At 42.2% G+C, this 22,662-nt stretch overlaps 1 protein-coding gene across 1 annotated transcript in view; it reads right to left on the reverse strand.

Annotated features, from left to right (window-relative positions):
• Positions 1 to 22,662, reverse strand: part of phb (prohibitin) — a 28,662-nt gene continuing 6,000 nt past the window's right edge. The window contains exons 4-7 of the mRNA XM_084328654.1: positions 7,704 to 7,846; positions 7,335 to 7,451; positions 7,145 to 7,240; positions 1 to 1,378 (exon numbers count right to left, since the gene is read on the reverse strand). Of these exons, the coding sequence (XP_084184780.1) occupies positions 1,166 to 1,378; positions 7,145 to 7,240; positions 7,335 to 7,451; positions 7,704 to 7,846 (569 nt within the window). The 3' untranslated portion in view covers positions 1 to 1,165. The remainder of the gene's footprint in view (positions 1,379 to 7,144; positions 7,241 to 7,334; positions 7,452 to 7,703; positions 7,847 to 22,662) is intronic.

The following is a 22,662-nucleotide window of genomic DNA, read 5'->3' on the forward strand; positions in this document are numbered from 1 at the left end:
TTGTAGAAATAATACAATTTTATTGAGACATTTCGAGTGGAATGCAGACACAGCATAATGTAAGGACGGTTACCATCCTCTACCATTTCTGACAGGCACACTTCCTTCCACTCGATGGAGGAGGCTGATCACTCGAAATACAGGGATGCTTTGCTAGGAACCAAGAGATGATCTAATAAGAGAGCGCCAGCCCCTCTATCTAGCAAGTATGATGACCACACTAGAGGGCTTCAGTCAAACTTAACACGCCATCTTTACTCAGAAATCAGAAGAAGTGAACATTCTAATGTCACGGCTATGGAGTTTCAGAATTTTAAGATCACATTCCGAGACATAACCCCCTTAAAGGGTTAATAAGTGAATATATTTGTCATTACGTTAGTGCTGCATAATCTCCTTTTCTTCATTAGATTCCAAACTCTGCTTCCCTAATTAAACATAAGGGAAGACTTTCTGTGCTGTTCTGAATATGTGGTTCTGGGGGCGATACAGAAGAAGCTAAACGAGAATATCTTGAAATTATTAATAGAACTACCCATATATTTCTTCTCTCCACATAACATATGCAACAGAATAACATGCAGTGCTTTGAATCTGCAATATAACAGACAAATCTGATGAGAATTTACTGCCTCAGCGACTTCGTTTCTGCCAATGTATATATATATATATTAAAAAGAAGCAAAAAGCAATTTTTTTTTAAACAAAATTACAAAGTACGGTACTTATGCTTTGATGAAGACTTGCTTAATGAGCATTTATTTTATAAACATTTTGGGATGTGGTACTTTTTGCTTTTCCTTTCTTAATATATATATATATATATATATATATATATATATATGCTCAGATGAATACTTTTAAGCACTTCAGAAAATGATATTATTGAAGCGCAACCCTTCCCTAAATAAAGCACTATAAGTAGGTTAGCATACATGGAGCGACTCCCTCCACTCCATCGCACCCACACACACACGGAGGACTACGTAACCTTAAACCATCTCCCCTCACTCCCATCACATAAGTGCCCAGTCTATATCAAGTTAGCGAGTGGGAGGAGGGTGTGTGTGTGTGAAGTTGGAGAGTCCATCTTGGATCCTCAAGCCATGACCCACGTAGTAGCTGGTGACGGGGAAGAGGGTGGTCAGCGGTCATGCCGATGCCATCACTGGGGCAGCTGGAGCAACGTGCCCTGGCCAGAGGGCAGGTAGGTGACGTTACGGGAACGGGAGAGCAGGAGAGCGATTTCCTCGGCCGCTTCTAGCTTACGTAGCTCCACCAGACCGTCCCCCGCCTCCTGCAGGGAGTTGGCGATAAGCAAGGCGGCCTGCGAGTCTCCCTCTGCTGAGATTATGGCTGCCTGCTTCTGTTGCTCAGCCTGGGAGGGGTTGAACGGATGGGAAGGACTGGTGAGTTCATGGTGAGTTCAAGTAAAGAGTACAGTGTGGAATTGACCAATCTTAAACCCTGCCCTCTTTTCTTGATCCTCCAAACCCAACTTTTGCTTCCTCAAGTTTCAAGTTTCAAGTTTCTTTAATAGTTGTCATACAGAAGTACAGAATACTTTTATACAAAATGCTTCTTACTGTTGCGCTCCAGAGACTGTGCAAGACAAGATAAGTATGAAATAAAATAACATAGTAAAATTAGAAGTAAAAAAAATGAGGTCACAGTGTTCAGTTTAGACATATGTACAAGCAACAGTTGTAATTAGAGAATCAATAAAAGAGGGCGGGGCTAGAGATGGTGAATTACTTTTGATTCATGCATGTGGCTTTGACCTTTGCAGGGATTAAAGCAAAAAGAAAACCCCTGACTGAACTTTTTTCAGGCCAAGTCATATTCTTATTTTAACCTCCACTGCATCTATTTTTTTAATATCATTAGCGTTTTAAGGGAACTAGATTATTTTGAACATCTTTTCTATTGCCAGTTTGCTTTTACGTAATATCAATGCTGTTTTCAATTCATTAAATAAAACTGACTTTTGCAAGTGTTGACTCTGGCTTTGTCATACAAATAAACAAATCTACATACTGTAACTTTTCAGTGCACGTTTATATTTACATTGTGACAACTAAACAAGCTTATGACTTGAACAAGGATCGGATGAAGCGATTTACTTGGCTCCGTCTAAATATAGCGCCCAGAGACATTAGAGTGTAACACGGGGTTAGATATAAGGTTTCAAAGGGTGGGCGACACTGCCATCTGGCAGGATGCGGCCGGTATTGCACTTTGGCGATCTCAAAATCCTTTCCTATGGCAACACCAAGGTCAGTGGATGAATAATGAAAAAATATCGAATAAAAGAAAAGACTACCAAAACCCGAGATATCTCGGGTCTGGCGTCCAACACATGGCGAGTTAACATGACTTATCTTGGGTTTGGCACCGAATGTGTTAAATAAAACGCTTTTTTTGTTGTTGCAAGGGTTGCCTCTGACTTTATCATACAAATAAACAAATCTAGATACTGTAACTTTTCAGTGCATGTTTTTATTTACATTGTGACAACTGAACAAGCGTATGACTTGAACAAGGAACTAAACAAGGGAAACAGTGCTTTAGTAATACGTCATAATGCAATTTTACAAACTAAAAAAAGTGCAGCTTACATACAGAAAACTCCTAATTCTGGGTTTTATACACGCATAACATAAAATATAGATTTCAAATGTATGCGTCGGTCTTGTACTTAATCCACAAGTCTTCTGCATCCAGAGGTTCCTCTAGTCTTTGGACTATAGACCACTGTGTTGTAGCATCTACTGTCCTGACTGTGACTATAGACCACTGTGTTGTAGCCTACTGTCCTGACTGTGACTATAGACCACTGTGTTGTAGCCTACTGTCCTGACTGTGACTATAGACCACTGTGTTGTAGCCTACTGTCCTGACTGTGACTATAGACCACTGTTGTAGCCTACTGTGCTGACTGTGACTATAGACCACTGTGTTGTACTTGTAGAGCCTTCTGTCCTGACTGAAAAAAATATATATAAGAAAACCAGAGCAACCCCCTGGTTGAACTATAATGCGGTCAACAAAGAAAAAAGGAAATGTCGTGCAGCTGAGCGAAAATGGAGAAAAACTAAAACCACTATCTGCTGTGATATATACAAAGATGCTTTAACTGCCTATAATAAAACAGTCCTCTTAGCAAGGAAAGACTTCTCTAAAATCATTACATAAAACACTGGAAACTCCAGAATCCTTTTTTCCACTATTAACACTTTAAGGACCGGCCACGTATATATACACGTGTTTCGGTGCCATGCGTTGTGGACCAGAGCCACGTATATAGCCGTGGCAAGTTGTTATTGTTTTATTCCATATTAATAAACGTATTAACGTCCCCGATCGACTCTGGGGACCTACCCGCATATTTGATTTCGGCAACATGCAATACCGGCCAGATCCTCTTAGGGGCGCCATCGCTCCACTGCAGTATCATTGAGGCCGATTGGGATTTTCTTTTACTGTCTGTGGGCGTTTCATTTGAGCCTGGATCCCAAACGAATCCCAAACGAATCTTTGATCACGTTTGGAAGCGCAGATTTCAGCCTGGAATAATGGGATTTATGATCAGCCAATGGACATATCGATCTACCAGATGCCGATGTATTATGACGAAATGCTGCCGGCGATCACATGGGCTGACGGTAGGATACTATGCACCCAAATTACAGCCGGATTGGAGCTAGTTTTAAAACGCAACGTGTTCCTATACCTAGAGCTTTCTTCAAACGGGTGTTTAATAGTGTTTCAAGCCCTGTGCTAGATATCATCAACACTTCCCTTAGAACTGGTATTTTCCCAGGTGCCTTTAAAAACAGCAGTTGTAAAGCCATTACTAAAAAAAACCTAACTTGGATAGTAATGTACTGGCAAACTATTGACCAATATCTAACCTACCATTCATTAGTAAAGTACTTGAAAAGATAGTTTCAGTTCAAATTAATTCCCTTCTTGAAGAAAACATCTTAGAAGAATTTCAATCGGGATTCAGAAAATATCATAGCACTAAAACTGCCCTCACCAAAATAATCAGTGACCTCAGACTAAACTCTGACGAGAATAAGGTCTCCATCCTGCTAGATCTCAGTGCAGCATTCGATACAATCGATCACGATATTCTAATCGATCGAACAGAAACCTTGTCGGTTTCTCAGAACATGTGCTAAGCTGGTTTAAAACATACAGAGGAAATTCTATGTTAAACTAGGAGGCCACATGTCTGAGATATATGACAACAATTATGGAGTTGCACAAGGGAGTTGTTTAGGTCCTTTACTCTTCTCCCTTTACATGTTACCGCTGGGTGATATCAGAGAACATAATGTAGGTTTCCATAGCTATGCAGATGATAAGACAACTGTACATATCTGCTGAACCAAATGATAGCTATTAACTCCATTACAGACTGCTTATTGGCAATAAATAAATGGATGAGTAAGAACTTCCTGAAACTAAACGAGAACAAAACTGAAATTCTAATTATCTGCCCCAAAACAAAAAAAGAAATGTTAATAAAGAACCTGGGAGGACTAACCCCTTGAATAAAATCTGAGGTCACAAGTCTCGGGGTTATCATAGATTCAGAACTGAACTTCAATTCTCATATTAACAAAGTGAGCAAAACATTGTCCATCTCAGAAATATAGCAATAGTACGACCATTTATTAATCAAAACAATGCTGAGAAGCTAATTCATGCATTCATAACTAGCCGGTTAGACTACTGTAATGCACTTTTCACAGGTCTCCCTAAGAAAACCACAGAGAGGCTTCAGCTAATCCAAAACTCTGCTGCCCGACTGCTAACTAGAACCAAAAGGAGAGAGCACATTAGTCCAGTCTTAGCTGCTTTACACTGGCTTCCTGTAACATTTAGAACCTAGCTACATCGTCAACACTCTAATAAATTACAGGTCAGCAAGAACACTGCGATCATCAGCTGCTGTACTACTAGAGGCTCTCAGAAACAGTCAAAAGAGGATAGGTGATGCAGCCTTTATCAACTATGCCCCAAAACTATGGAACAAACTACCCCAAAACATCAGGGAAGCCAACTCGCTTCTTCAAAAGACAGCTTTGCTCAGGCATTTAAATGAAACATCAGGGATATCCTGACACAAATTGTACTTTACCTGCACTATTCTTACCCTACCTACTTTTATACACTTCCTATCAAATTCATGCGTCGGACTCGGTTCTATGCAAATTTGATCTCACTACCTCCTATGCACTGTAATTTTAAGAGCACTGCTCTGTTGTAATTCAAAACTGATTTTTTTTTTTTTTTTTTAATTTGTCTTTTTCCCCCTCCATTTTCCTCCGATTTTCTCCCATCCCAATGTTAGTCGTATGCCAATTCCCAGTCCCTTCCTGGTCGCTGCGCTTTACCCCCCACAGTCAGATCATTTGGGAGAGTGGAGGCTACCACGTGCTTCCTCCGACACACGTCCAGCCAATCACCGCTTCTTTTCACCTGGCAGCGCGGATTCTCATTGAGAGGGCGTAGCGTGTGGGAGGACCACACTATCCCCCTCACGTCCAATCCGCGCTTAGCAGGCGCCCCGACCGAACTGTAGGAGTCGCTGTTTACAACGACCCGGACCCACCCCGCCAGCTTCTCCCACCCTCTGATACAGCCAATTGTATCAGTGCAGACGGCCAGCCAAGCTGGTGACAACCCCGGAGCTGTGAGCTGGATTCGAACAGGCGAACCAAGCTCACAGCTCCGGGGCTGGTGACGAACGCAATCTCCGCTCGACCACCTAACCGCCCCAAAACTGAACTTTGTAAAGAAATTCAAAACTGAACTTTGTAAAGAAACTCAAAGTTAAGAGCGATGTACTGCTCTGTTGTTCTATAAGGTAATTTAGAACTGTACTTTGTAAAGAAACTCAGTTAAGAGCGATGCACTGCTCTGTTGTATGTTAGAACTTTTTAAAGAAACTCAGTGTTAAGAGCGATGCTCTGTTGTATGTTAGAACTTTGTAAAGAAACTCAAAGTATTAAGAGCGATGCACTGCTCTGTTATATATTTTTTATTGAACAGTTTTATCACACTTTTTACTGTCCGTTCTATTTTATTATTTTTAGCCTGTTTTTAAACTGAATCAAACCGCACTTTTTTACTCTATCTAATCTATTCTATTTTATTATTTGTATTACTGAAAAACTGTATTTTACCTTACCTCTATATTTTTTTATGCTCACTTATGCCTGTATTTTTTATTGTTGTGAAGCACTTTGAACTGCAATTTCTGTATGAAAAGTGCTATACAAATAAAAATTATTATTATTATCTATGGATCGGGCCAAATCGACTCTTCCAATGGCAGATTTCAATTTGGATTTAGTATCACCAGGCGTGCAGCAAGAACCGTGAATGAAATTTACTGTAAGTACAGTTACTTTCTAATAATAGACATGGCTCCGCCATTTTGAATCGGAATGGAACGCGGATTTTTGCTAAACGTTCACAGAAGGTAGACAAACAAACTATGCTCCAATCTATGACAATAACGTTTGTGGTAGATAATCCCGAAAAATTTGAAAAAAAAGGTCTCGTCTCCTCATATGACTACAAACAAAATTGCGACGCAAATTCTAAATGGCGGATAATCGCTTGTAAATGAATGCATTTCAAAGACTAATATTTCACTAATAACACTTTAACCTATTGGTAAACAAACGTATTGCTGAAAATATACACTATGACTGCTATTTTGACAGGATTAGTCTTTACTCTTGGCTACATTTGGGGGAAAAACACAACATTAATCCATACAATCTGTAGACATGGATTTATGACGTGATGTCATCTGCGGTCCGCCGACGGACCACTGGGGCTAAAGAGGTTAAAACCTTGATCTCCAACCTTGTCAATCAAGTTGTACTTTTTGCCTTGTCTTGTTGTCTGATCGTTAAGATACAATTATTTTTCCCTCAGTCCCTCGATGTGACTGAGGGAAATCTCGGTTGCCTTTAGAGTTTACGTAAAGGTTTGAAATTAAATTGTTCCTCACAACCTCGCCAATTGTTCCTCAGGACCATGTGTAGAATTTCGATTGTATGCATGTAGCCATACATATGTAGGGGCCACTTGTATAGAACACAAAACTATTGGTTACCTTCTCGACAACAAACCGAGCCCTCTCTGCCTCCTGCTGGGCCACCTGCTTCATCTCAACAGCTTCTGTGAATTCCTTCCCGAAGGTCAAGTGTGTCTGTCAGGAGAACATAAGAGGTCACTCCATTAGAAACCTGGAGAACAGTACAAAGAGACAGCGTTTGATACCGTTGTACAGAACAGAGTCGTACCAATGACACATCATCCAGGATGAGGCCGAAGGTGGTGGCTCTTTCCGTCAGGTCCTCGCTGACCTGCCGAGATACCATCTCTCTCTGGGTGATGAGCTCGCCAGCGTCAAACCGAGCCTGTGAGGAAACACATGCATTAAGAAATATTCTATATAATTTATACCCAGTTTAATCATCTGTACATTGTATATTACTATTGCATTTAGACTCTGGTTGGATGCCAAACCTCTTTTCGTTGTACTGTACTTGTGCTGTATAATGGCAATACATTTGAATCTAATAGGTTACACTGATTTAACAGTACAGTGTGCAAAGATGGTTGAACCGGGTTACATCAAAACAAATCGCTGTCTTTGCCCCGATACTCACCACCACAGACTTCAGGACTTCTGTTGTGATAGAGGGCAGGACCCTCTCGTCGTAGTCCTCTCCGATGCTGGTGAAGATGCGCGGGAGCTCGGTCGTCAACGGCCGGAAGAGGATACGCAGTGTGATGTTTACATTCTGTAGATCTGTGGGAGTTGATGGGTCAAAGGAGGAGATTCATTACGGAGTGCAGAATAGAGCTCCATAGTGTCTGGCCAATCCAGGTCCATTAGCGTTTCCTCTGTAGTCATAGCCTCTGCCGAAAACTTTAATTAGCCATAATCATTTTAATATGAAACATAGAAACCCCCAGATAAACGAGCTGCATACATTTAATAGACATTTGCAGACAGCGGGTATATCCCCTAACAGCGCAAAAACAATTAAACCTTTAACCACGCCCCTAATAAGAGCTGTTGAGGTGAGTTAAAGGAGACATGCATTATAAATGGCTTTTTTCAGTGTTTAGCATTGTTATATAGTAATAGGAGTTAGCATCAATGGGTCTGTGTCTCTAAATACCATATTGGCGGATTGCTCTCATTCAGTTGCGACAATTTCCTCCTCCATTTAATTAGGTCATTCTGATTTGACTCGCAAGGTGACGTAACGAGGCGCTGGTGGAGCTGATTGTGATCCGATTGGCTCCAACCACGGAGCCAATGCCCGCCCACAATTTTCATTTTCATCCGACACTTCCTCAAACAGGGTTTGACAGGCAGAGAACAGCGAGAGGGAGAGAGAGAGGGACGGCGGGAGGGACTGCAGAAGTGTGTGTAAATGTGTGTGCGCCATCTCTCTCCCTCGTCGGGGACACACACAAACTTGACTGCGTGTGTGTCGGGAACGTAGGCATAGTGTAACCAGACACTTCCTCAAACAGGGTTTGACAGGCGAGGGAGAGAGAGAGGGACGGCGGGAGGGACTGCAGAAGTGTGTGTGCGCCATCCCTCTCCCTCGTCGGGGACACACATACACAAACTTGACTGCGTGTGTGTCAGGGACATCTCTCTCGTTCTCTCTCGCTCTCTCGTATGTATCACGCTGTGTGGGTGACTGTCAAAGCGCTTATGGGCGGAGCCCATCCAATAACAGGCTGAAATCCTGAGGCTGGAAAATGATGCATGATGCTTTTGAGTACTCTTATTAGAAATAATAAACCTTACAGATGTCTTCTTTTTTTTAGCGATCTGAAATCATATTGCATCACCCGAGCCTACCCGAGTATAGCCGAGCGGCGCCGGCGATCATTGTGGAAAAAAGCGCCCCCTGTCGTCTCCCAGATGACATAAGTGATTTTGGAATGGACTCAATGAAAATGAAGGGGAAAAAAATCCGGTACTCCACATTTTCCAGTCCACTGATCCAGCCGGGGTTACCACAGTTCATTCTGGAACCTCAGATCCCCGCGGATCATGGAGTTCTACTGTATCGCGTTGGATCCATACACGTATCGATTTTTTCGAATGGTGATCAGGAATTGGAATATACCAGTTGGATACCATCTGATGTCAGGTAAGGACTCTATGTTATCAGTGTTAGGATAATCAGAGTAAGTTTGATGAAGTTATAAGCTGTTTTGTGAAATGTCTTCTTTCGGTTTCACTGTAAAAGTCAGAGAGGAAATCAACGGGGCGATTATCCGTGCGCGGCTCGAATGTGCTTGCGTGCACGTATAATATTGATCATCTAGCGTTTATTTGAAAACGATTCATAAAAAGGCTGACGAATATCAACGTTGTGGAATATTCCAGTAAAAGGAGATTTTCATAGAATGCTCCAGAATGGGCTGTTTTTTTTATCTGAAAACGGGTGCTTTTCTAAATGCTCTGAAACGGAAATGCTGCGATAAAAAAACAATCTGCCTTGACAGCACTGACTGGAAAATAGTCTTTGATAATGCGATGGGCAGATTAGACACATAGCCATAATTTAAAACATAGATTAGGCGATATTAACGTTAACATTGGCGCCGATGGTGGCATTCAGCCGGTAAAAAGGAAAACCCGGCGTGGCGCTTAAAGTGTTAATGTCTTTAGTTTTATGAGAATATAGCACCACTGTGAACTAGGGCTGGGCGATATATCGAGTATACTCGATGTATCGCGGCTTGTTCTACATGATGTAGTAAATTATTATATCGTGAACATCGAGTATATGTTGTCACGTCACGGCTGAGATGAGACTTGCTTTAGCGCAGAGCTTTCCTCTCATTTCATTATAGACACATGACCAGCGCGGACCTTAAATTACATGCAATTGTAATTTCATTACAGACCAGCGCGGACCTTTAACACTTTAAGTGCCGAAAACGTGTTTAGGCGTCCTTCCCCGCCATGCTCAAGTTGCCGAGGACGCCGTAACTCGTCTTTAATATCAATATTTCAAAAATCTGTGATCGGAATCATATTTTCCATCCGCAGCCTTCACACACAGTTCTGAGCTCCTCTCAATCCTCTAGCGGATCAAGAGCGCCATCTGGTGGCCGATCGGCAGAAGCGCCAAACAGGAAGTTATGTGGATGAAGCGCTGATCACCCATATTACTTCCGGGCACTCGCTATAGGTCCCGGGACTCCATCTTGATACACTGGACATCGATCGGTTGCAAATAACTCTATAAACAACATGATTTGGACGTATATAGTATTATACAACCTGGAAATGGACCGGGTATTTCGACATCCCATAATGGAAAACAGTCTACCCCACGCTGATCGCCCAACGGCCCGCGGAGACTGGGGTGAGTTTTAGCGTGTAATATTACCGTGTTCGACACTAACTGCTATGATGAACATTTGACCCACATTAGATGAATGGTATAACGCTGCCCACAGAATTATAAACGCCCCCTCGCCCATCCGGTCAACATCAGATGACGTGTAGTAACTTCCAGAAGTCCGTCCAGTTGGATTTTTTTTTATATCGCGCCGATTGCTATCAAACTGTATTTGATCAATATAATGCATTTGGGGCTATAAATCACGTTCTGGAGAAAGCTGCAGAAAGAGATGAAAACACTTATACTTTAGATCATATTTTAGTATGAATATGTGAATGAAAAAGTTTAACGTTCATACACCCTGAACAATACATATAGGACATTGAATGGGCCCTAATAATGGCAATTTAGCAATAGAATTTAAAAAGTTATAGCCCTGCAAAGAAGGGGAACTTCTCCATAGACAAATAGAGCTGGCAAGGGATGGTATATCATGAATTTAGCCTTAGGCAATCAAAGTGTTAATGACATGCAATTTAATTGACGCAAGCAATGGGCTAACGTTAGCTGCTAACTAGTTATCCATGATGACTATGCTAAGCTACATAGCGTTAGCTGCTAACCCTGGAAAACGCTCAAAGCGGACTCCACGACACTAGTTCCATTCGTGAGGAAAGGGGGTGGGTTATATTGACGACGCTTGACAACAGAAGTTTAAACATAACTTCATATTTATTGGTTATTCATTTCTTTATATCATCCAGTTTCCATCTCTGTGTGTTAAAACTCTTCCCGTTTACATTAGAGTGTGATGTCATCACCTGCGACAGCTTAGACGATTCTCTCTCTCTCTTCAATGATTTAAAGTAGCCAAACGTTACAGCATAAATACTAACTGGATTATCTGGATAGTTGATAAACATTTAATTTCATAATCTGAAATATTCTAAAATCATTAAGTCTGCTATAAGCCATTATCCCTTTGTGTGCGATTATTATTTTCTCACAGTAGTGTATATATATATATATATGCGTGTGTGTTTGGCTAAAGTGGATAGAAACAGTACTGTGCAAAAGTCTTTTATATAAATTGTCTTAGATGTAAATATATTTTTTTATTAGTGTGTCAGTAGACTACTCTTAGTACATTTTCATTTAATTATTTTTTAAAGCATCTTCATGGTTTAATAATGCAAACATATGTTGCAGGGACTTATTATAATCATCATATTGGCGTGACTGTATGCATCAAAGGGTTAAATCAAGCATTTTTAAGTGCTTTAGAGGAAATGTCAAAATATCACAATATATATCTTGTGTATCGTGATATGGCCAAAAAAATATCACAATATCATTTAGAGGCCATATCACCCAGCCCTACTGTGAACCCTGATGACTCTTCACATGCCTCTTTGCTATTGTAAGGTAAACATATTTTGACAGTGCGTTCACAAGTAACGAATCACTTCCTGTTCACCATACGTTTTTCTGAATTTTAATTGGATCTGGCGGTCATATGGATCACATTGGATTATCTAAATTAATTTATAGATGTTCCTCCCCAGATTCCACACAGGTTTGGTGAGAATCGGGTGAACAGGCTAGGGCAAAACGTTTTTTTCCCCACAAATTCCAAAAAAAGTCCAACGTGGCAGTCTTCATAGGTCCTTCACTAGGCAAAGTTGTTGTGCATGAATAGGACACGTCTCTGGATACCAGTTTCATTACTGTATGACTAACGGATCAGGAGATATACCCATTGTAAGGTTTGTCCTGATGGTGGCACTAAAAGAAAGATTCAGATTCAGACAACTTTATTGATCCCGCGTGGGGCAATTCATATTTGCAGCTTCACCAACAAGCAACAAAGACAAACAACAAACATCTCAACGACAGCACGGCAAATAAAAAAGAGAAACAGAAACACTCCATGTGATACACAATCCAGCAGTAAAAGTAAAAGACAACCAAGTGCAAAAGGCTACTTAAAATGACTACCGTCTGTGTTTAAAAGTCTGATAGCCGAGGGGACAAAAGATTTGGCGTAGCGGTTGGTCTTACTTGGTGGGACGTCATAACGGCGGCCAGAAGGCAACAGTGAAAACCGCTGAGACAGAGCATGGAGGGGTTGATTAATGATGCTCGTCCCCTTCTTGACAACCTGGTCCGTCCAGAGAGAACATAGGTCTCTCTGTTTTACTCTAATTATTTGAGCACACTTTCACTATGTACTGTAGGCTGTTCCTATCTTTAATGGACAGGCCACTGAACCAGCAGATAAGAAGTTAGGAGGCTTTCAATAAAAGAACTATAAAAAGTGCTCAGGATATTCTCACTAACATTAAGAGAGTTCAGCTTTCTCAGCCGGTAGATCCTCTGCTGATCCTTTTTAACAATAGACTCTGTATTTAGGTTGAACTTCAGTTTACAGTCAAACACAGTTCCCAGGTATTTGTACGATTAAACAATCTGGACGTCCTCATCGTGAATTACACTAGCTACACTGGCTTGATGATCGGGGTTGTGTCTGAAGCAGGGTTAGAAATTAACATTTTTTTTTCAAGGGCTTTTTTTGCCCCCCTTAATTGATTTTCGGGGGCTTTTTTTTGTATTTCGGGGGCACTGAATTTTTATGATAAACGGTTGGGGTGGGACGGTTCACAAAATGGACGATTTGGTTCGTATCACGATTTTGGGGTCACGGTTTTCAGTTCGATATACGTAAATTTTTATTACACTCAAATCTAAACATGCTTCTCATTTATTAAAAATAAAATAAAAGGTTCACAGTGTTTACAGCCTTAAATAATGTTTGGCACACAAAGACCGAACTGACTGAAAAATATAGGCTACATTTGTCAAAGTATTAATTAACTTAGTGCAAACAAACAATATGCTCAGCCAGCACTAGACTTTCCTTTCTTTAATTAATATAAACACACAAAAACAATGTCAACCATGTTTAAATTCCCTGATTGTCAGTTCTTAATGGAAAGATTCGTTTTCTGCTTGAAATTATTATGTTTCTGTCTACATTTATTTAGACTAACATTATTTAAATATTGAGTGCAACTGTGGTGGATCCAATGTACAGAAAGATGGCGCCGCTACGACCGGCTGCCTGTCTGTGCGCTCCGTCGAGACTGTGCATACTTTTGTTAATATTTATAGTTTTAAGAGTTTTGTCTGTACCAACAGTAGGTGCATTTAATGTGTATGACCGTCAGTCACTTATAGACATTGGATTACGGGAAACTTACCGACTGGATTACTCTCTGGATCAGCTCTCTGAACGGCAACAATGGCCCGTTGAGATCTTGAGGACATCAGGACCGGATCTCGCCCCCAGGGACAAAGGACCCAGACGGCGAGGAAAGAGAGCTGGAGTCCGTAACAGGCTGAGAACCAGGCGGCACAGGACACCACTACCCAGTATATTGCTAGCCAATGTACAATCAATAGACAATAAACTAGACGACATCCGAGCAAGGATTCAATTCCAGAGAGACGTTAGGGACTGTAACGTTCTCTGCTTCATCGAGACGTGGCTGGCGCCAGAAGTCCCAGACCACGCCATCCAACCGGCCGATCATTTCTTCATTCACCGCAAGGATAGAACAGCAGAATCCGGTAAACAACGTGGAGGAGGTATTGCCTTCATGTTGAACAAAAATTGGAGTGACCCAACTAACGTGAAGGAATTATCCAACCACTGCTCCCCAGAACTGGAATATATAACCATCAAGTGTCGTCCTTTCTTCCTCCCGAGGGAGTTAAACGGCGATCGTCCTGGTCGGAGTGTATATTCCACCGCAAGCCAGCAACAAGGTTGCGCTCTCCAGACTACACGACGAGGTAAATAGAATCCAAGAGGCGAATGTTAACGCCGCCATTTTAGTTCTGGGAGATTTCAATAGCGCCAATCTGAGAAAGGTATTGCCCGACTTCTATCAGCATGTGACTTGCAACACCAGAGGCGGTAACATCCTAGATCACTGTTACACGCAATTTAAAGGTGGCTACAAGGCTCATTCTGATAGTGGCTTCGGTAAGTCAGATCACGCATCAATTTTTCTTTCACCAAAGTACAGACAGAGAATTAAAAGTACTCCCGTAGTCTCGCGAGAGGTGCAGAAATGGGATGTGACGTCAGAGGATACGATCCGGTCAGTGTTTCACAACACAGACTGGAATGTGTTCCGCGACACAGATAACATTAATGCCTACACGGAGACAGTGCTGGACTATGTTTGTACTAGGGTGAAAGAAACAATCCCCACTACCAAAATGAAAGTTTACCCAAATCAAAAACCCTGGGTAGACCAATCCGTCCGTGAAGCTCTGAGAGAGCGCACCAAAGCATACAACGACGGCCTAGAGGCAGGCAACATGAATGACCACAAGGTGGCGCGATACAACGTAAGGAGGACTGTGTCAGAGGCCAAACGACGCTACAGGGATAAAATTGAACTCCAGTTTGAACAAGCTGACTCTAGAGCTATGTGGCAGGGGCTCAAAACGATGACAGACTACAAAGGCGCCTCCCTCAAACTGAACAGTGACATCTCCTTAGCAAATGACCTCAATACCTTCTATGCGAGGTTTGATGCTGGTAATAACACCAGCTCACAAGCCTCGGCAATGGGGGGGGGGGGGTCGGCTGCTGATGGAGGCGCAGTGTTCAGGGTAACAGAGCATGAGGTGAGGCGGACCTTTAAAAAAAGTGAATATCAGGAAGGCAGCAGGTCCAGACGGCATCCCCGGCCGCGTCCTAAAAGTCTGTGCCGACCAACTGGCCCCAGTATTCACTGACATATTTAACCTGTCCTTAGAACAGGCTGTCATCCCCACCTGCCTGAAGAAGTCCACTATTATCCCTGTACCCAAAAAATCCAAGCCTGCTTGCCTCAACGACTACCGCCCTGTAGCTCTCACCTCCATAGCCATGAAGTGCTTCGAGAAGCTAGTAAAGGGCTACATCTGCTCCTCCCTCCCCATCAACATGGACCCCCTGCAATTTGCATACCGCCCCAACAGGTCCACGGAGGACGCCATATCCCATGTGCTGCACACAGCAGCATCACACCTGGACAAGAGGCAGGGGAACTATGTGAGAATGCTATTCATCGACTACAGCTCGGCATTCAATACCATAGTCCCCTCCATACTCATAGCCAAGCTCAGGGACCTGGGCTTGGGCTATGACCTCTGCCAGTGGGTCTTGGACTTCCTGACTGGCAGACCCCAGGTGGTGAGAGCAGGCAACTGCACCTCCTCATCCATCACCCTCAACATAGGGGCCCCCCAGGGCTGTGTTCTGAGTCCCCTCCTCTACTCCCTGTACACACACGACTGTGTGGCTCAGCGGAGTAGCAATACAATCGTCAAATTTGCTGACGACACAGTGGTGGTGGGCCTGATCTCTGCCAACGACGAGAGGGCCTACCTGGAAGAGGTCAAGGTCCTGGCGGGATGGTGCCAGGAAAACAGCCTCTCCCTGAACGTCAGCAAAACAAAGGAGATGATTGTGGACTTCAGGATAGGGCTGGGCGATATGACCAAAAACGTTATCGCGATAAAATTATTTTCATATAATTCGATATCGATAATTATCGTCGATATAATGTATGTCAAGTTTAATTAACTTATTATGCTGCTGCGAATGTCTCGAGTCGAGTTGATGTCGTCATCAGTCCGCGCACGTTAGAAGTTAGCCGTCAAGCGGAATATCTCATGGCAATGTAATAAATATGACACTAAAATACTCTCTTCCGCCACAATATATTGAAACGACGTCCACTGTATACCCACACTACTATGAACGTGGCCTCAGAATTCATGCCGCACACATACTCGGCACGTAAATATATAAAACATCGACGTGCAAGCTAGTTAGCCTAGCCAGCCTGTTGTCTTATTATGCTGCTGCGAATGTCTCGAGTCGAGTTGATGTCGTCATCAGTCCGCGCACGTTAGAAGTTAGCCGTCAAGCGGAATATCTCATGGCAATGTAATAAATATGACACTAAAATACTCTCTTCCGCCACAATATATTGAAACGACGTCCACTGTATACCCACACTACTATGAACGTGGCCTCAGAATTCATGCCGCACACATACTCGGCACGTAAATATATAAAACATCGACGTGCAAGCTAGTTAGCCTAGCAAGCCTTGTTGTTGAGTGAGTCCTACCTCTCTACCCAGAGGTGCAGCGCTGGGTTTCCTTCCTGGTCTCATTCGCTCTCGGCCATCTCCTTCACCGATTGGTTGTTAGTGCGTGCTCATATCCAAGCTTGGAAAATCGATATATCGAAACTTTGCGACCACGTTTCATGTTTATTTCGAGGAAATAATTTATCGCGATAGTTATCGTTATCGTTTTATCGCCCAGCCCTACTTCAGGAGGTCGGGGGTCAAGGACTACAGCCCCCTCAGCATCGACGGGGCACCGGTTGAGAGAGTCAACAGCTTTAAGTACCTCAGAGCCTACATATCCGAGGACTTGACATGGACCACACACATTAACAGTGTTGTGAAGAAGGCACGACAACGCCTCTACTTCCTCAGGCGCCTAAGGAAGTTCCAAGTCAGCCAGAAGATCCTTAAGAACTTCTACTCATGTACAATAGAGAGCATCTTGACCGGCAACATCACCTCCTGGTTTGGGAATAGCACTGCACAAGACCAAAGCAGACTACAAAGAGTGACACGTTCAGCCGAACGCACAATTGGAGGGGGGCTCCCCACCCTCCAGAACATTTACTACAAGCGTTGCAAGGGCAAGGCTAAGAGAATCATTAAAGACTCCAGTCACCCGAACAACTGCCTCTTTGAACTGCTGCGGTCAGGCAAGCGATACAGGAGTCTCAAGGCGAGCACAGAAAGACTCAGAAGAAGCTTCTATCCCCAGGCCATCAGGCTGCTAAGCGAACAATGAATGAACACTACACATAGGCCTGCCACGATAACACATTTTGCTGGGCGATTAATTGCCCCCGAAAATATCGCGATAAGCGATATTATTGCGACCGGTTAGAGAATTTTTTTTTTGGAGAAATTTCCCAAAACTTTTATTTTGAAGCCCACCGCTCCGTCTTTTCCGGTGTTTAAGACTTTTATTTTGAAGCCCACCGACCGGACCGGAAGTATTGTTGTGAAACACTGCAGACCACTGAATAGAGACGCGTCTCTAGGATTTCATAATCATTATGTTTGCAGCAGGCACAAGTGCAATAAACAAAGGATACAGTCACTGTGTATTCTGCCTCATTTATTGATTAAACAAAACCGACATCAACACAATTTGCCACCGAGCGGAGAGTTTAGTCTCGCAAAAAGATCGCTGACTTGTTAAGGCTTGTTGTTAGGTTAGGTGCTAATGTTGTGCTAGCGTTTTAGCATGGCTATCGTACATAGTGTGATCAATATAACTCGCTATTGATTGTTTGTATGAGTAACGTTAATGCTAGTAGAATAGACACAACGTGAGGTAATCACCATCAATTTTAAACCGGTTATTACCTAATGCTAACGTTAGCAAATAGACGCGACTGGTAACGTTACAGCTTGTTAGCCTAATGCTCGTTAACGTTAGCATAGACAGCCTAGCTAACGTTAACGCTTGTAGAATAGACACAATGAGAGGTAACGTTAGCAGAATAGACACAACGAGGGTCTCGTTAATGTTGTTATTGATTGATTGAAAACTGTGTTTACTCTGTTTGTATGAGTAACGTTAATGCTAGTAGAATAGACACACTCTGTGCTGTGCTCTGTAGTAAAGCCAGCGGCCCGCCTCCCAACACGAACAGTGACTGACAAGGGGCACTGGGTCCGCCTCATTAAAACAAACGCGCAAATAGCAATTAATCGCGCCCGTCAAAATCATTGCATTCATTTTAATTATCGCGGCAATTAATCGATTTATTGCTTATCGCGGCAGGCCTAACTACACAACAACAACCACCAAACGCACATAGCACACACTCACTTTAAACAAACACACTGTAGCACCCACTCCACACACTTTATATTTATGGATGAAGGATTGCACTACAACTCGTACACCTTACTGTAAATTGTACCTAAAATTGTACCTCATCCCATTTCTGCTTTGCACTAGATAGTACTGTACATTAGTACACTGCATAGTATTGTGTATTGTATATTATATGGTAACTCAGAACATTGTACATATGTCTATACCGAACACTGTGACCTCATTTTCTTCTTCTAAATTCATGCTATATTATGTTATTATGTTATTTGATACTATCTTGTCTAGCACAGTCTCTGGAGCGTAACAGTAAGAAGCATTTTGTATGAAAGTATTCTGTACTTCTGTATGACAACTATTAAAGAACTTGAACTTGAGTTTCTACGCCAAATGTATATACACTCTTTTTCTGGACACTTTTGTATCACAAACAGTACTGTATTTGCAAATCTGATATGTCATAAATGTATAGATGTAGCAGTACTGTCTATCTGTATGTCATTATGTTATGATGAATTGAAAATGGGGGACCCTGATGTAAACAAGACGAAAGTCTTTCTCTGGTCTGCATCCCCTTAACAATTGTATGTATTGAGCTGTACTGTACCCATTCTGCAATCTGTTAATAAACTTTTCAATCAATCAATCAATCGATTACGTAATTCGGTGAGTTGGAACTATCTATGGGTTGGCGCCGGGTCCCCACGGACATTTTAGCGTGTGGCACCTTCAGCTCCGGTCACGTTAGGACATCAACAAGCAGGAGTTAGTAAAACAGTTGTATGTTAGCCTTCTTGGATGTTGAATAAACGCCTATCATTGTCTTTAAACACCCCGCCTCTCCGACTCCCATTTCCTCCTATGCTAGCTAGTAGCTACGGTAACATTTCATTGACTGTACAGTAGTAGCTTGCGGGCTGCGTCGGGCTACCATAGTTAAAACGTGCGTTGTGTTTACAAACTGCTAACGATATGGCAAGATGTGTGTAGGCCTATGTAATGTTAATGGCTATGTTTTTAAAGTCGTAATGAAGATTGATTTATATTGTGCGTGCCATTTTTACACAAACTGACTAGCAACGGGCTGCAGTGCTGCCTGCAGCCAGTGCAGAACACCGGCTCCCCGGGCTCCGCCAAATGAATTTTTTTATTTGCTCGTCATCTGAACCGTACGCTACACAGACGATCCATTACCGGATAAATATATATATATATATAATTAGTAAACTGTCGGGGGCATTAAGTGCCCCCCTTAACTGATTTTCGAGGGCATTTTGTCCATTTTCAAGGGCATTATGCCCCAAGCCCCCGTTAATTTCGAACCCTGGTCTGAAGTCAATTATTATGTCCTTAGTCTTAGAGACATTGAGGTCCAAGTAATTCTCATCACACCAATTCACAAAGTCGTGAAGTACAGGTCCATGATCAGTTTCGGAGCGCTGCAGTAGGGAAAGGTCATGGGATCAGCAAAGTCAAAAGGCTTCTTCCTCTAGGGATCATGAATTGGCACAGCAACTTTGAAAAGATTAAAATAAAAGCCATTTGAGTTTGGGCTGGCAATGGCACTAGACTAGAGGAAAGGTCATGTTGTCACAGAGAATCCATAGCGCTCATTCTCTAGGGGTCATGAATGTGCACCGCAAATGAGAACAGATTAGAATGAAAGCTATTGGAGTTATTGCATTCACAATCATGTAGGTCTGCGGTGGTGGTTTGTGTGTTTCATTCCCCTTCATGACAATAAATACAATTTACTTTTGAAAACGCTTTATTATTTCCTCCTACCGGGACCGGTGCTAAATGCACTCCCTGAACAGGTTGGAGGTTCACAACAACCCGGTTCAGGTACATTTATATTATTATTAGACCATTGTATGGGACAGTAACATAGTGACCACTTATTGTAGGAATATTCATGAATGTTTTGTTGTTGGCAATCAAGTTGATTAATTAAACAAGTTAGCATTGATGTGGAAATAAAATCAACTTGAAGTGTGCCATCACCTTGTCTCCAACATAATTTGATGAACAAGTAAGAGGAAGTCATATCGATAACTCAGGAGAACATTCATATGCGCCTGACATTTCAAACAAGGCTGAATGAAGTAAGGAGCCTAAATCCATGTGGAAGTTCCTTGAAAGTATTGGGCATGTTGCAAATATGCTGTATAGATACAACACTACAGGTCCTATGATGTAATCATGCAAGTATATTAGATTCAAGCACTCCCATCCTTACGGCTGTCTGATTGCAGATGGACATGTTGATTTCTAAAATAGAAGTGCTAAACTCAAACATCTACCCTAAGATGTTTGCAATTGGAACAAGTAACAGTCATTGAAATTTTATTTGAAGGATAAACCCTTGAGTCAGCCATCCTTTATATTCAATCAATAGGGGTTTACACCATCAGCTGGGCCACTTGTTGCTTTTGGAAAGATGGAGGCGCCTCTCACAGAAGGAGGAAAGACTTTCTGAGCCATAATTATTATTATTATTAGCATACCAACATTTTGTGCCTTCAAATCATCATGACCATCACTCTGCTCCAATATGCCCATCAGTGCGAGTCAAATGTTTAGATAAAGCTTTGATTGGAATTTGAGGTCAGAATTTAGCTTTCTATGCAAAATTCACTCATGGACAGACAGCTAGGTCACTCTGGGATGGTGGGTGATTGGGGCAGTAGGGATGGTAGGAGGCTCATGGTAAACAACTGCAACAACTCAAAATTATTTATCGTACAACGGCAACAACTCAAATTATTTATCGTACAACCATCATTAGGTGCTGTGAGCACCTAAAAAAGGATGTGACTAAAATATAATTGTTTGTTTATCAGCTTGATCTTCCACTCAAAATATGAGAGAAACCTAACCTTTAAAGCTGCACTATAAAGACATGCACCCTGTGGCCATCCTGATAACTCCAGTCAACAACATATCCCATACAGTGTTTGAGTATTCTGGTGGAGAGTCCACTGTACACACAAAAATGCCATTAAAGGGGAACTATCTTATAAATGGCCTTTTTGAGTGTTTAGCATTGTTTCCTAGCTATGTGAACTTATATTAATATGATCTATGTCTCAAAATTCTCATATTGGCGCAGTCTTCCAATTCTCCTCTCACAATATTCACCCTCACTGAACTGAGTCATTTGAAAATATGCGCGATATGTGATGTCAGAGAGACACTGCTGCATGTTAATGTTCAGGCGACGACGACGCTGCGCAGTGGTTTAGGAGCCCAGGCTCAAAACGACTCGAGATCTTGAGGTATAAAAATGCTGTTTTTGAGGACTTGATTAGAAATACAAAACAATGAATAAAAAAAATATATATATTACAGAGGTGTTCCATAGACTCACAGGAATTGTGTAAAAGTGCCCAAATAGTGAAAGAAATAGTAAAATAGTTCCCCTTTAAGTCCCATTCAAATGTATTGAGGGGCGTTGGCCTCTGCTTTATTAGTAGTAGTAGGGCTGCAGCTATCGATTATTTTAGTAATAGTTTATTTTAGAAATGTAATATTCTTGTCACCAGCTTGGCTGGCCGTTCACACTAATACAATTGGCTGTATTAGAGGGTGGGAAAGCTGGCGGGGTGGGTCCGGGTCGTTGTAAACAGCGACTCCTACAGTTCGGTCGGGGCGCCTGCTAAGCGCGGATGGGATCTAAGGGGGGGTAGTGTGATCCTTCCACACGTTACACCCTCTCAGTGAGAGTCCGCGCTGCCAGGTGAAAAGAAGCGGTTGATTGGCTAGACATGTGTCGGAGGAAGCACGTGATAGCCTCCACTCTCCCAGACCGACTGTGGGGGGTAAGTGCGCAGCGACCAGGAAGGGGATTGGGAATTGGCATAACGACTAACATTGGGATGGGAGAAAATCAGAGGGAGAAAAAGATTTATAAAAAAAGAAAAAAAAAATCTACAGATTATTCCATTGATTAATCGGATAAGTAATACTTTTGCTTTATTAAAGAGCAATATACAAAAGAGAAATGTTAGTTGCTCACTCAATTGAACATGGTGCAGCTGCCTGCATGTTCTAAGTTAATTTACTATCGACAGTCAAAGTTGATAGTCAAAGTATTTTTCTCATCAACTGAAACCCACTAACTCAGCTGTATGATTTCTCAGGTCGGCTAGCTTTGAGAGGGGTTAGCTTAGCACGAGAGCATCAAAAATGTATATTGGGCAATACACTTTAGACAAGTGTATTGGGCCATCTTACTGCT

Source organism: Notolepis coatsorum (genome assembly GCF_963971535.1).
Source record: "Notolepis coatsorum genome assembly, chromosome: 14".
Classification (NCBI taxonomy): Eukaryota; Metazoa; Chordata; class Actinopteri; order Aulopiformes; family Paralepididae; genus Notolepis; species Notolepis coatsorum.